General features: G+C 40.0%; 1 protein-coding gene across 2 annotated transcripts in view; it reads left to right on the forward strand.

Annotated features, from left to right (window-relative positions):
* The window catches only part of LOC122548971 (phosphatidylserine synthase 1-like), a 50,851-nt gene that overhangs the window by 23,875 nt on the left and 13,990 nt on the right, over positions 1 to 12,986 (forward strand). For both annotated transcript variants that reach the window (XM_043688015.2, XM_087986558.1), the window contains exons 9-11: positions 908 to 973; positions 6,425 to 6,524; positions 9,266 to 9,334. In XM_043688015.2, coding sequence (XP_043543950.2) covers positions 908 to 973; positions 6,425 to 6,524; positions 9,266 to 9,334 — 235 coding nt within the window. The remainder of the gene's footprint in view (positions 1 to 907; positions 974 to 6,424; positions 6,525 to 9,265; positions 9,335 to 12,986) is intronic.

The following is a 12,986-nucleotide window of genomic DNA, read 5'->3' on the forward strand; positions in this document are numbered from 1 at the left end:
GAGAGTGCACATTTAAGAAAATTGGCAGAAGAAAAGGGAGACATCAGGGAAACCCTTTCACACAAAGTAGGTAAGATTTAGAAAGTGCTGCCTGTCGGTGAGGTGGAAGCTCATTCAAGGCATTTAAAGGGAATTGAATTACCCTCTGAAAAAACATGAGAAATTCTGTGATTCATCATTAAGGATCATTGGTTTATGATTGCCTGTCTGCAAATTTCCATTTCTGTTGCACTGCTCGCAACACCAGTGACAACCGCTGTTGTGGTCACCATTTGACATGGTCTTGCATAACTTTCAACCATTGTTTGCCTTCTCAGCATTGTTTTTGCTTGCTTACACTGTTGCCTGTCACAATCTAACTAGCACAAGTTTAGCATTAGCATTGCTTCCCCTCCACTCCTGCCTCATTCACCTTCAGTGCCCAAGTTTGCAGCCTTGGATTCATTTTTTCATTACACAGTACTCATCCACTGTCATCTAATCAGTTTCCACATATTTTGGATAGTGCGGACTCACTGCTGTCCTGAATTTGTAATCCTTCATTCTCCTCAGACACATCTCTGACGTAAGGTTGTGGATGAACTTGAACTTTTCTCAACTTTTTTCCATCCCAATTCCCAATTTCTTGCTATATTACAGAGAAAGCCTGAGCTTTAAACATATCTGTTCATTATCAAAGTCAGAATAACTTTAGCATTACACTGAGCACTCTAGTTATAAGTAGCTGTTGAGCAAAACTCACTTCTTGATGCACATGAGCTGTTTGGTGACGATGTTTGTTATGAGAGTGTTGAATGGTAAGTTATTTAATGTGTAGTAAAATGTAACAACTACAAAAATGAATGTGACATGCAGTATAGGTTTTGTGACACTTTTGTGAGTAACTTGTTTAATGCTTTGTTTTCAGGCAGTATTATGCTTATCTCACTGACACTCAATGTAAAAGAGTAGGGACACAGTGCTGGGTTTTTGGGTAAGTTGGTTATTTCCTTAACACTCTCTTCCTCAGCTGTGTTAATTTTATGCATGTTTTCTATGAATAATTGACTAAAAGCAGAACCAGATGCTCTTCCTAATCAGCAATGCAGGTTTCCCTTGAACATTTTGATCAGTCCCCAATTCATCTAGCTCACAAAAAGAAAGCAGATGTTCTTTCTACCCTTGCTTCAAACCTCCTGATTATCTGCCCTAATACAAAGTGAACCAAAACTTTAGAAATGGAGAGATTGTGAATTAAATACAAACCTATCTAACAGTGTTTGTGTGCCCTCTGGTGGTAGGTTGAAATAAGTTGAAAATATATTGTGAAGTTTATTTTAAGATACGGAGAGAGCAAAATAATTTTACAAGTAATGTGTGATAGAATTGTATGATAGCTGATACCTTCATCACTTAAAAACATAGGTTATGGAATAATTGATTTATGTTTATTATTATTATTATTACTACTAACAGGAGCATCATGAAATGTATCATTAAATTCAACTTTATAAAACTGAAATTTAGGGAGACATTGAAAGTATAGTTAATATAATCCTGGATTAAAGCAAACATCAGGAAGGTTTATTTAAACAAGTCTGGGTAATAACTATATAAATAGGAGCCTTTTTCCTGCATATACTTAAGCATATGCCCTAAGGGGCAAAGAACTGTGTTTATACCATTCACAACAATAAAACTGGCTGTATGGTGAATGTAAAAGAGAATGTTGGAAAAACTCAGCAGGTCAGGGAGTATTTGTGGAAAGAGAAACAATTTAATGTTTAGATCGATGAACTCATCAGAACCAGGAATGCTGCTTGCAGTTAGAACATGTTGTCAAAATCCAATTTTTTTATCACTCTCTACTACAAATGTTGATAAATCCATTGTGTTCTTAAATGTTCAATATGATTTTGTGACTAGGTTGTTAGCAAAGTTCTACTTGAAGGTAGAAAACAGTGGTACAATTAGACAATGAGTTTTGTGCTCATAATGTCGTTATAGAGTGTAAGTAATATAACTAAGAATAATGTGCTGCTCGTCATGGATTTGTACTTACATTAGTTAGATTACATTACAGTATGGAAACAGGCCCTTCGGCCCAACAAGTCCACACTGACCCGCCGAAGCGTAACCCACCCGTACCCCTACATTTACCCCTTACCTAACACTACAGGCAATTTAGCATGGCCAATTCACCTGACCTGCACATCTTTGGACTGTGGGAGGAAACCCACGCAGACACGGGGAGAACGTGCAAACTCCACACAGTCAGTCGCCTGAGGTGGGAATTGAACCCAGGTCTCTGGCGCTGTGAGGCAGCAGTGCTAACCACTGTGCCACCGTGCCGCCCCAAACTTGGTGTCAGGAATAACTCCGTGGTAATGTTTTCATCTTGAGCCACCAAGTGGTGAGTCAAAGATGTATTCAAGAGTCCTGAGAACAAAGTCTAAACTAACACTCAAGTGAAATCATGCAGGAGTGCTGCACTGTTGCAAGTGTGGTCTCCCACATACAATATGTTCTTCCTGCTACTGGGCCCTAAATTGTAGAAGGAGGGGATGGCATGGTGTTAATGTAACTGCACTAGTATTCCAGGACCCTAGGCTAATGTTCTGAGGACGTGGACCTCACTGTGGCAGATGCAAATAAAAAATCGGTAAATAAAGGCTAATCTAATGGCAACTGTTGATTGTCATAAAAGCCCATAAGATATAGAAGCAGGTGTCGCTATTAAATTTGTTGAGTCTGCTTGGCCATTGGTTTATTAATGTCCTTTAGGAAAGTAAATATGTCTACCTGATCTGGCCGCCGTGTGACTCCAGAGCCATAGCAATGTATTTGAGGTTCCATTAATGGAAACTTAAAAAAAACAGTCATAACAGATTATTTGGGCATCATCACATTGTTGTTTGTAAGATCTTTCTGGATGCAAATTAGCTACTGTTTCCTACATTACAAAGTGACTTGGATGTTGATAGATTGAGAAAGGTTGATATACAAAGTGACCTGGGTGTTCTTGCCTAAACTTACAGGGGCAGCAACCAGTTAGGAAGGCAAATGGTATCTTGGCTTTCATTCCCAGAGGGTTTAAGTTTATATTTTCCTTATCAGCCTGCTCAGAGATGTTACTACATAACTCTGGAGTAGGTGGTATTTGAAACCAGGCACACAGTACTGTTGCTGTTTCATACCGTTCTGGCATAACCTCACTGCTTTTAAAATCTATGCCTAGATTAATAAAGTCAAGTATACCTATGCCTTCATAACCACTTTACCCACCTTTTCTGGTACCTTAAGGGACCAGTGTACATGCACACCAAAGTCCCTCTGATCCTTGGTTTTACCCAGGGTCCTACTGCTCATCATGTATTCCCTTGCCTTGTTTGTTCAAGTGCATCACCTCACACTTAATCAAATTGAATTTCATTCGCCAGTGGGTGGCCCTGCTGCCTCACAGCATCAGGGACCTGAGTTCAGTTCCACCCTGGGCGACTGTGCAATCTCCATATAGACATTCTCCTCATGCGTTTCCTTCGGGTGCTCCAATTTCCTCCCACAGTCCAAAGATGTGCAGGTTAGTTTGCCGATAGTGTCCAGGGACTTGAGTTAGGCAGGTTAGCCATGGAAAATGGAGAGTTGTGGGGATAGTGAAGTTGGTTGGTTTGGATTGATTCTGTATGAAGGATTGGTGTAATCTCTCTATAGGCCAAATAGCCGCCTTCCATACTGTAGGGATTCGATAATCAACCCGTCTGATCAGTTCATTTACATCCTCCGATAATATAAGGCTATCCTCCTCACTATTTACCCCACCACCAATTTTCACAACATCTGCAAACATACTGGTCAACCATCCTACATTCAAGACCGAGTCATTTATATAAACTACAAATCGCAAGAGACCCAACACTGACCCCTGTGAGACAGACTTCCAGTCAGAAAAACATCCCGCAACCATCACCCTCAACTTCCTGCCGTTCAGTGTCTTGTGGATCCAATTTGCCAAATTTCCTTGGATCCCATGGCCTGTTGCCTTTGTTATCAGTCTCCTATCAGGGACCTTATCCAAAGCCTTGCTGAAGTCCAAGTAGACTGCACCAAATGCATTGCCCTCGTCTATACACTTGGTTACCATAGTAAAAAACTCAATCAAGTTGGTCAGACATGAATTCCCTTTAACAAAACCATACTGACCTTTTCCTGATTAACCCCTGCCTCTCCAACTGCAGATGAAATGAGAGCCCTATGCCTGCTCCTGTTTTAGGATTAGAATTAAATGTTATTGTCACATGTAAAAGAATACAGTGAAAATTGTACAAAGTTGCTTTTCTCCAGTGCCATTTTGGTAATGAAAACCAGATTTTTTTAAAAAAGCAGCAATAATGAAACCAAGTCAAAAGGAAAGAATAACATCCAGATACTAAAGAAAGAATTATGTCCTGATTTAAAAGTCCCATCTCGGAACGCTCAGCCTCCGATGCAGGCTCTCTGGCCAAGCTGTGGCCTACAGCTTTTTTGCTGACGCTGCCACCACCTCCAATCTCTGGGAGGAGCTGTGCTGCTTTCCACTTCTGCATAAGCTCAAGGAACAAGAAGTTAACTGTTTAGAGACTTTACAGCCATTCTTAATCATGGTAGAATTCAACAGTTTATGAAAGGTGATGATTAAAGTTTCCCCATTTATATCTCTTCTATACACTACTTTTTTGTTTCTTTATTTGTTCCATAACAACATCTTTTTGCCTTTCACTATCTCCTGCTCTTTGGTTCATCTTTTTGGCTTTCCACTGTATGTCTGTTTGTTAAATTCTCCTTTTTCGCTTTCCATGCCTTACTTTAAAACTCGTCTCTGAGCATTCCGTTCCATGAGGAATACCTTTCATGGTCACAGGAACTCCCAAGGTGCTTTGCGACTATTTTTGAGGTGACCCTTCCTCAGAACTGACCCAAAACCTTAAGTCTGATTTCTCTCCGCAGGTGCTGCCAGACTGGCTGAGCTTTTCCAGCAATTTTAGTTTTTGTTTCTGATTTACATCATCCGCAGTTCTTTTGATTTTTACTTTTGAAGTGTATTGTAGAAAATGCAGCAGATGACAAATCCCACAAACGACAATGTGATAATGATTGAGCATCTGTTTTGTTTTTCATTTTGGTTGAGGGATAAGTTGTCGTCCGGGATAATCAAACTCTCCACTGCTCTTTTTGAAATAATATTACGGAATCCTTTATATTCAGTCTGATGGGCAGAAAGAAGGCACCCAGAATAGTGCAATACTTGCTCAGTTTCACACTGGAATGATTATCTTGATTTTGTTTGTGCTTTGCTCCTGGAGTTTGTTTGTATCCCAGTCTTGTCACTTCAAGAGCTGAGAGTGAAATTCTTTCCCAGCCACTGTGATGCACAGCAGTTCGCAAGTTCCTGCTCATGACATTGACAAGTGCCAAAATGCCCGTGGACTCCAGAGAAATGAGTGAATATGTTATGTGGGAATAGTACTGATGGAGCCACAGCTAACACCTGCATACCAGTTTTAACCTCCGATCCTCCCAGAACTCAAACATCTTGTCTAGGCTTCGAATGAGGAACTATACAAGTTTGCCACACCACCATCACCATAGTCTCGTTTCTGACTCACTGCCAACAATGTGACATTAAATTTGTTATTGTAGCCATGATGATACTATGGCTTTAAGAGGTGTATTTTATCTTTTTTTTTCTTGAACAGGGGTTTTGAGGCAGAGGTGTTGAGCTGACTATTGAAAGTTCTTAAATTAAACAGCTTCGAAAGCCTTGGGTTTGTTTTTTTTTTAAAGTTTGGAACAATAGAGGCAGCCTGAATGGGTGGGGAAAGCTCCCACAGAACCAAGAGTTTTAATTGTTAGCTTTCAGCAGTTGTTGTTGGCATCTCCACGCATCTCTCACTGACCCTAGAAATAGTTTTCTCTTGGTGTTTTCCTGCTACGAGAGTTGCATGTGAGACCATCTGTTTTCTTAGTTTGCCTTTGTCAAGGATGTCTTTATGGAATGTACTATATTGGAACAGTTAATTAGTAAAAGTTAGTGTATCTATTATTTTGTTAAGCATTTCGATAGTGTTAAGCCAATTCTCCTCTTTATTTTTTCTTTTGTATTTTACCTATAGTGTACGAATGAAGTGTGTTTTGCTTAATGTCGAGTAGTTTGACCAAATTGCATCTGGAATGCAACAACTTGCGCTTGCCTTTTAAAATAAGAAAAGGTTAGAGTCGAGGCTATCTTCTTAATACGTTTTGAGAGAGTTTGGTCTTGTCCATAACACAGCAAACTACATAGCAAGAAGAAATTTGTTTTTATTGAATACATTTTGTGACATCCAGAAAACTTCAATTTAACCCTAAAGGCTGTGGACTATGGACTTATTTGATGAGATCTGTCTAACATTTTTTTAATTGTTAACAGTGCCATTTCCTTTCTGGAAGCACTAGTGTGCATCAAGTCTGGTCAAGATTTGTTCTCCAAAACAGTGGGACTATATGTTATTCTTTGGCTTATTTGCATGGTAAGTCTTTTGGTGTTGTTGGTCTGGTAAGTTTCATATTAATTTCAAGTTGTAGCAGGATGTCTACATTCAGCCTTAAGCCTGTTAACTGAGGCCCTGGTGTTTATGTTGAGCTGGCTGTCATGGGATAGTGTGTAGTCACAGTAGCCATGAAATTCTGGCTTAGTTTGACAGCAAGGGCTCAGTAATTTCTTTTCTCCCTCCATGTCCCAACAGCAGCCAGTTGGATTGAGGCTTGAGCTGGCTGGCTGTAGGATGAGAAGTCTGCACCAGAGGGTCACAGTCAGGAAGTGGAGAGGTGTGAGAGAGGATTGGGGTATGGAGAGACCCTTTGTGACGATCCCAGATTGTACAGGGTCATTTCTGGGATAAGGCATTGATTTTGTTTGTGGAGTGAGGGGAAGTACACCACCATCTAAGCTGGGGTTGGTGTGGAGGAGATGGATGCTCAAGGGCTGTTTTCCTTGTGAGCATGTGCAATGTGGCTATTGCCCACCTGTTCTTGTCACTTGGTACTTTTCTGGTCACTGTGTCAAAGTATTCCTTTTTTATTTAATGAGAGTCGGTCACTTTATTGGGAGAAGAAGGGAATTTGGGAAAGAGTAAATTTATTTATAACTGATAGAGTACTTTACCATTTAATTATAATTGAGGGAAGTTCAAATTTTTGTGAAATTGTTTCCTTCACTGCTATTATTGTAACTCAGTTTCCCTCAAGTTATAGAGTCATACAGCATGAAAACAGACCCTTCGGTCTAACTCGTCCACACTGACCATGTTTCCCAAATTCCTGCTCGCCTATATTTGGCCCATATCCCTCCAAACCTTTCCTATTCATGTACTTACCCAAATGACTTTTAAGTGTTGTAACTGGTACCCACATTCACCACTTCCTCTGGCAGTTCGTTCAACACAGCGAGGGACTACTTTTATCAGTCTAGTACAGTATGAAGTTAATACTCCTTTCAAAGTTTAATATATAAAGTTGAAAATACCTCAGGTGTGATTTTGTTCTATTATTTTGTGACAGAAAGCTGGTAATCTTTACATATTACAGTGTAGTGTTTTGTACCCAAAACTGTTAATGTTTCACTTCTGTAATATTTCTGGTTTATAGCTCAGCTTCAGTCTCATAGAATAGAGATTTTCAAAGTTTTTGCTTCTGATGCATTCCTGCCTTGTTATGAAAGTTCCACAGTCATCTATAACTTAATCAAAATTCTAAATTAAACTTATTATTTTATCATTTTTGTTTTACTTGGCATGAAACTTGTTACCAATGCCTAACTACATTTATGTTAAGATGTGGGTGATACCTTTGACAGTCATGTTTGTCTTGGTCAGTGTTCACTCTGACTCAACACTTTATTTTGATTGGTGTCCCTGTTGAAAATCAAGCTTTGCATATGTGGGTTGTACAGTAATAACTGGGGCTAACCATTTGTACTGCTGCACAGGCAGCAGTGTATTCCTATGCAGGAGGACCTCCACTTCCTGGCTGCCCCATATACCACAAGCTCCCTTTGCATAGAAGCTTAAATCACTGAACAGTCCAAAAATTCAAACACCACAGTTGATTTAAATTCAGGGCTGGGAAGGTTGGGTCAGAAAATGTCAGCAAATACCAGTTTTTATTGGTTGTAAGTAGTGAAAATTTATTTAAAGCATTGTCAGCTGTATAGTTTTAATGTCGGACTTTGTACATGACTTGATGTCTCCAAGTTTAAAGATTAGTCAATTAGACACTGCAGAGTTCAAGCTTCAAGTGTAACACACAAAAGAAAATATCTGCATAGCCCACTGAGTGGATAAGTTTTTAAAAATGAAAAGCTTCCAACTGGAAATCTAAAATGAAAGCAGAAATGTCTGGAAATGTGCTCACTAACCTTCTGCACATGAGAGAGAGAAAAGGCTAGTTGCTGTTTCAAATGGATCATTTTCCCAGAATAGAGCCACACAGCACAGAAATGGACCCTTAGGTCCAACCAGTCCACACTGACTGTAATCCCAAACTAAACTAATCCCACCTGTTTGTCTCATATCCCTCCAAATATTTATTATTCATGTACTTATCTGAAAGTCTTCTAAACATTGTAACTGTACCCACATCCTTGGGAAGTTCATCCCCCACACACACAAGTTGCTCCTCTTGTCTTTTTATAGCTCTTTCTCCTCTCACCTTAAAAATATGCTACCTGGTCTTGAAATCACTCACCCTAGGGAAAAGACACCTGCCATTCACCTTATCTATACCCCTCATGATTTTATAAACCTCAATAAGGTCACCCCTCAACCTTTTATGTTCCAGTTAACAAAGTCCCTGCTTATGATGCAGTGTATTTGCAGCATGTTTTGTTTATTTAGTGAAAAAACATTTTGTTACCAATATGTTTCTAGATAAAAGGGAATGATTTAATTATTGGATCATTTTTCCTGCCTATATATACGAAAGGAATTTATGAACAACCTAATGCAAATTAAATTGTAGACCTCTTGAGTAATGCTGGACGTAGCTTTGAGAAAGCTCCTTAGTCAGGTCCTGGTCTTTTGAATTTTACTGATTAACTCCCAGCCTCCTCTAAAAATATCATTTTGTTGTCTTGCAAGAGTTTTGTACAATGGCAAAAATGAGTGGTGTTAACCGATACTTCATTTTACTTTTGTTAGATTGCTTGTGAGGTAGACCTGGAATATATAGAATTCAGTACAGACTACCTAATTAGGTGTTTGGTTTATTTCAGGCTTTCATTACCTTCCTTTGCCTTGCTGTAATGGTGTGGTACGCTGAACATTTTGGACAACGTGAAAAAGTGAGTTTTTGAACATGCTATATATTCCCTTGTAAACTTTGTTTTGCTGTGAGGTTATTTAGATTTGGGGTACATTACTGTTGAATGTGAGCTCTATTTTAATTCCTTGTGCATTGTGAAATCACAGAAGTGTTATGATGCAGAAGGAGGCTATTCGGCCCATCAAGCCTGCACCAGCTCTTCGAACATGCATCATTACTTAAAGCCAGTCTCCAGCTTTTTATTTCTATCCAAATAATTGTCCAATGCCGCCTTGAATGCCTCAATTGAACTTACACTACCCGGAAATGTGGTGGAGGTATTACATACTCCAATTACTCACTGTGTGAAGAAGTTTTTTTTTCCTCCCATCACATCACCTTGCTTCTTTTGCACATCACTTTAAATCTTTTCCCTCTCCTCCTTGTTCCTTTTAGAAGTGGGAACAATTTCTCCCTATTTACTCTATCCAGCCTGCTCATGATTTTGAAAACCTTTATCAAATCCCCTTTTAGACATTTTCTCACCAAGGAGAACAGTCTCAACTTCTTCAATCTCTTTATCCTCAATTGCTGTTCATTGTCAGGCCAGCCATGAGAATGCTCTAGTTTGCTGTCTGTCTTCTGGATTAGTGAGAGGAAAATGTATCAGGTGTCTGCTCCTTAGCTGTTATTCTTTGGTTGCTCAAACAGACTAGCAGCAAGTTTTGAGAAATTAACTAATGCTAATTATGTTTTTCTCCTCCTTGGTATTTAGATTATAATGACACTTAGTGCCCATTGAGAGATCACACCCTCCTTTTGCCCTTTGAATATTTAATAACTTTGTGATTTTATTATGGTCATTGGTGAAAACTGATGCAAAGTATATAGGGAGCTCCTCTGCCATTTCTTGAATCCCAATTATTTCCATAATCTCATTCTCTAAGGGGCTGACAGTCACTTTGGCTTCTCCCATCCTTTTTTTTATATATTTAAAGAAGCTCTTGTTCTCGATCTTGATTTTATTTACAAGCTTACCCTCAAGATTTACTTCCTTCCTTTCTTTCGGTTGTGTTTTATTGGTTCTTAAAACTTTGAATCCTCTGGCTTACCACAAATCTTTGCCATGTGTGGTTTACCTTTCAATCTTATGCTATCTTGATGCTTATTGATTAACCAGCTCAAAGAACGAAGAAAATTTACAGCCCAGGAATAGGCCCTTCAGCCCTCCAAGCCAGGGCCGATCCAAGTCCACTGTCTAAACCTATCGCTCAATTCCTAAGCATCTGTATCCCTCTGCTCCCCACCTACTCATGCATCTGTCCAGAGCACCTTAAATGAATCTATCGTGCCTGCCTCTACTACCTCTGCTGGCAACGAGTTCCAGGCACCTACCACCCTCTGTGTAAAGTACTTGCTGCGTATATCCCCCTTAAACCTTTCACCTCTCACCTTGAACGTGAGATCTCTCGTTATTGAATCGCTCACCCTGGGAAAAAGCTTATCTCTATCTACCATTTCTATTCCTTTAATGATTTTGTAGATCTCAATCAGGTCCCTCCTCAATGTCCTTTTTTCTAATGAAAACAATCCTAACCTACTCAACCTCTTTTCATAGCTAGCATCTTCCACACCAGGCAACATCCTTGTAAACCTTCTCTGCACCCTCTCCAAAGCGTCCACATCCTTTTGGTAATGCTGCGACCAGAACTGTACACAGTATTCTAAATGAAGCCAATCCAAAGTCTTGTACAATTTTAACATGACCTGCCAGCTCTTATACTCAATATCCCGTCCGATGAAGGCAAGCATACCATATGGCTTCTTGACCACTCTATCCACCTGTGCAGCCACCTTCAGAATGCGATAGACCTGAACTCCCAGATCTCTCTGCTCATCAACTTTTCCCAAGGCTCTTTCCAAAATGCATCACCTCACATTTTCTTGGATTGAACTCCATCTGCCATTTCTCCGCCCAACTTTCTAGTCTATCTATATTCTCCTGTATTCTTTGACAGTCCCCTATGCTTTCTGCTACTCCTCCAATCTTCGTGTCATCTGCAAACTTACTGATCAGACCAACCATGCCCTCTTCGAGATCATTTCTGTATATCACAAACAACAGTGGCCCCAGGACTGATCCCTGTGGAACACCACTGGTCACCTTTTCCCCATTTTGAGAAACTCCCTTCAACTACTACTCTTTGTCTCCTGTTGCTCAACCAGTTCTTAATCCACCTGGCTAGAACACCCTGCACACCATGTGACTTTACTTTCTCCATTAGTTTACCATGGGGAACCTTTTCAAACTCCTTACTAGAGTCCATCTACAGTCCTTCCTTCATCTATCAACTTGGTCACTTCCTTAAATAACTATTACGTTTGTAAGGCACAATCTACCCCACACAAAACCATGTTGCCTATCACTGACAGGCCCGTTTGTTTCCAAATGTAAATAGATTTTATCCCTCAAAACCTTCTCCAGCAATTTTCCCACTACTGACGTCAGGTTCACTGGTCTGTAGTTACCGGGAATATCCCTACTACCCTTCTTGTACAGGGGGACAACATGAGCAACCCTCCAGTCCTCTGGCACTTCACCAGATGCTACAAAGACATCGGTCAGGGCCCCAGCTATTTCTTCTCTCGCCTCCCTCAGCGACCTGGGTTAGATCCTATCCGGTCATGGAGATTTGATCCTTCTTTGATTAACCAGATTGACTTAACCCCTCCTTAGGATCCTCCTTCCTCACTGGAATATGTATTGGCTATGAGCTATGAACTATTCTCTTAAACATTGCCCGTTGTTCTTTAACCACTTTTGCTGTTTCCCCAGTCTATGCCAGCCAGTCCTGCCCTTATTCCTTTAAAATTCCCTTTATTTAAGCAGCTGTTTCTGACCTAAGTTTCTCCACCTCAAACTGAACGCTAGGTTCTACCTTGTTTCAGTCACTGTTTCTGACGGGATCTTTTACTCTGACGTCATTGGTTCAATGCCTCATTACACATAAAACTGATCCAAAATAGTCTGATTCCTGCTTTGATCCATGACATAATGTTCTATTAAACTGTCCTAAATATACTCCATGAATTCTTCCCCATGTCTTCCTCTGTTGATCTCACAACCCCAATCTCCATGAAGGTGAAGATCTTCATGAAGGTAAAAGCTACCCAAGATTAATTCACTGCCTTTGTAAGTCGTCATCTCCTGACTTATTCTCTGTACCACCATATAGCTACTCCTAACAGTGCATTCTTTCCATTTTTTGATTGATGTTTTATACTTTCTCAGCAGTTTTCATCTCCCATATATATTCTGCCGTCCAAGCTGAAACCTAAAGTTGTGCCTAATGAGGTCGCAAAGGACTAATTTCTGAATTTTAGTTGAATTTGCATACAATATGTCAGCACTGTTAGAGATGTAAGTCGAACCGTAATAGAGAAGACTAGCCCTAATGGACGGAACTCACTTGAAGAGTTGCTATTTTTATGAAGCGAAAGAGATTTTACAGAACTGGAGTAGTACTAAAGCTGGGGGGGGTGGGCAAGTTATCAAAGCCCTTACCTTGCACTCGTCAGGACAGATACCCAAATACACAGCCAAGTCAACCTCTTGTCTATCTCTCAAATAATCCCAATGGTGTTTAAATTTCACTGCTTAGTTTGGCGCTACTTACATAAGCCATGCATCT

The sequence above is a fragment of the Chiloscyllium plagiosum genome, unplaced genomic scaffold, assembly GCF_037043375.1.
Source record: "Chiloscyllium plagiosum isolate Xiang-an unplaced genomic scaffold, Cpla_swu_hap1 HiC_scaffold_4, whole genome shotgun sequence".
Taxonomy (NCBI): Eukaryota; Metazoa; Chordata; class Chondrichthyes; order Orectolobiformes; family Hemiscylliidae; genus Chiloscyllium; species Chiloscyllium plagiosum.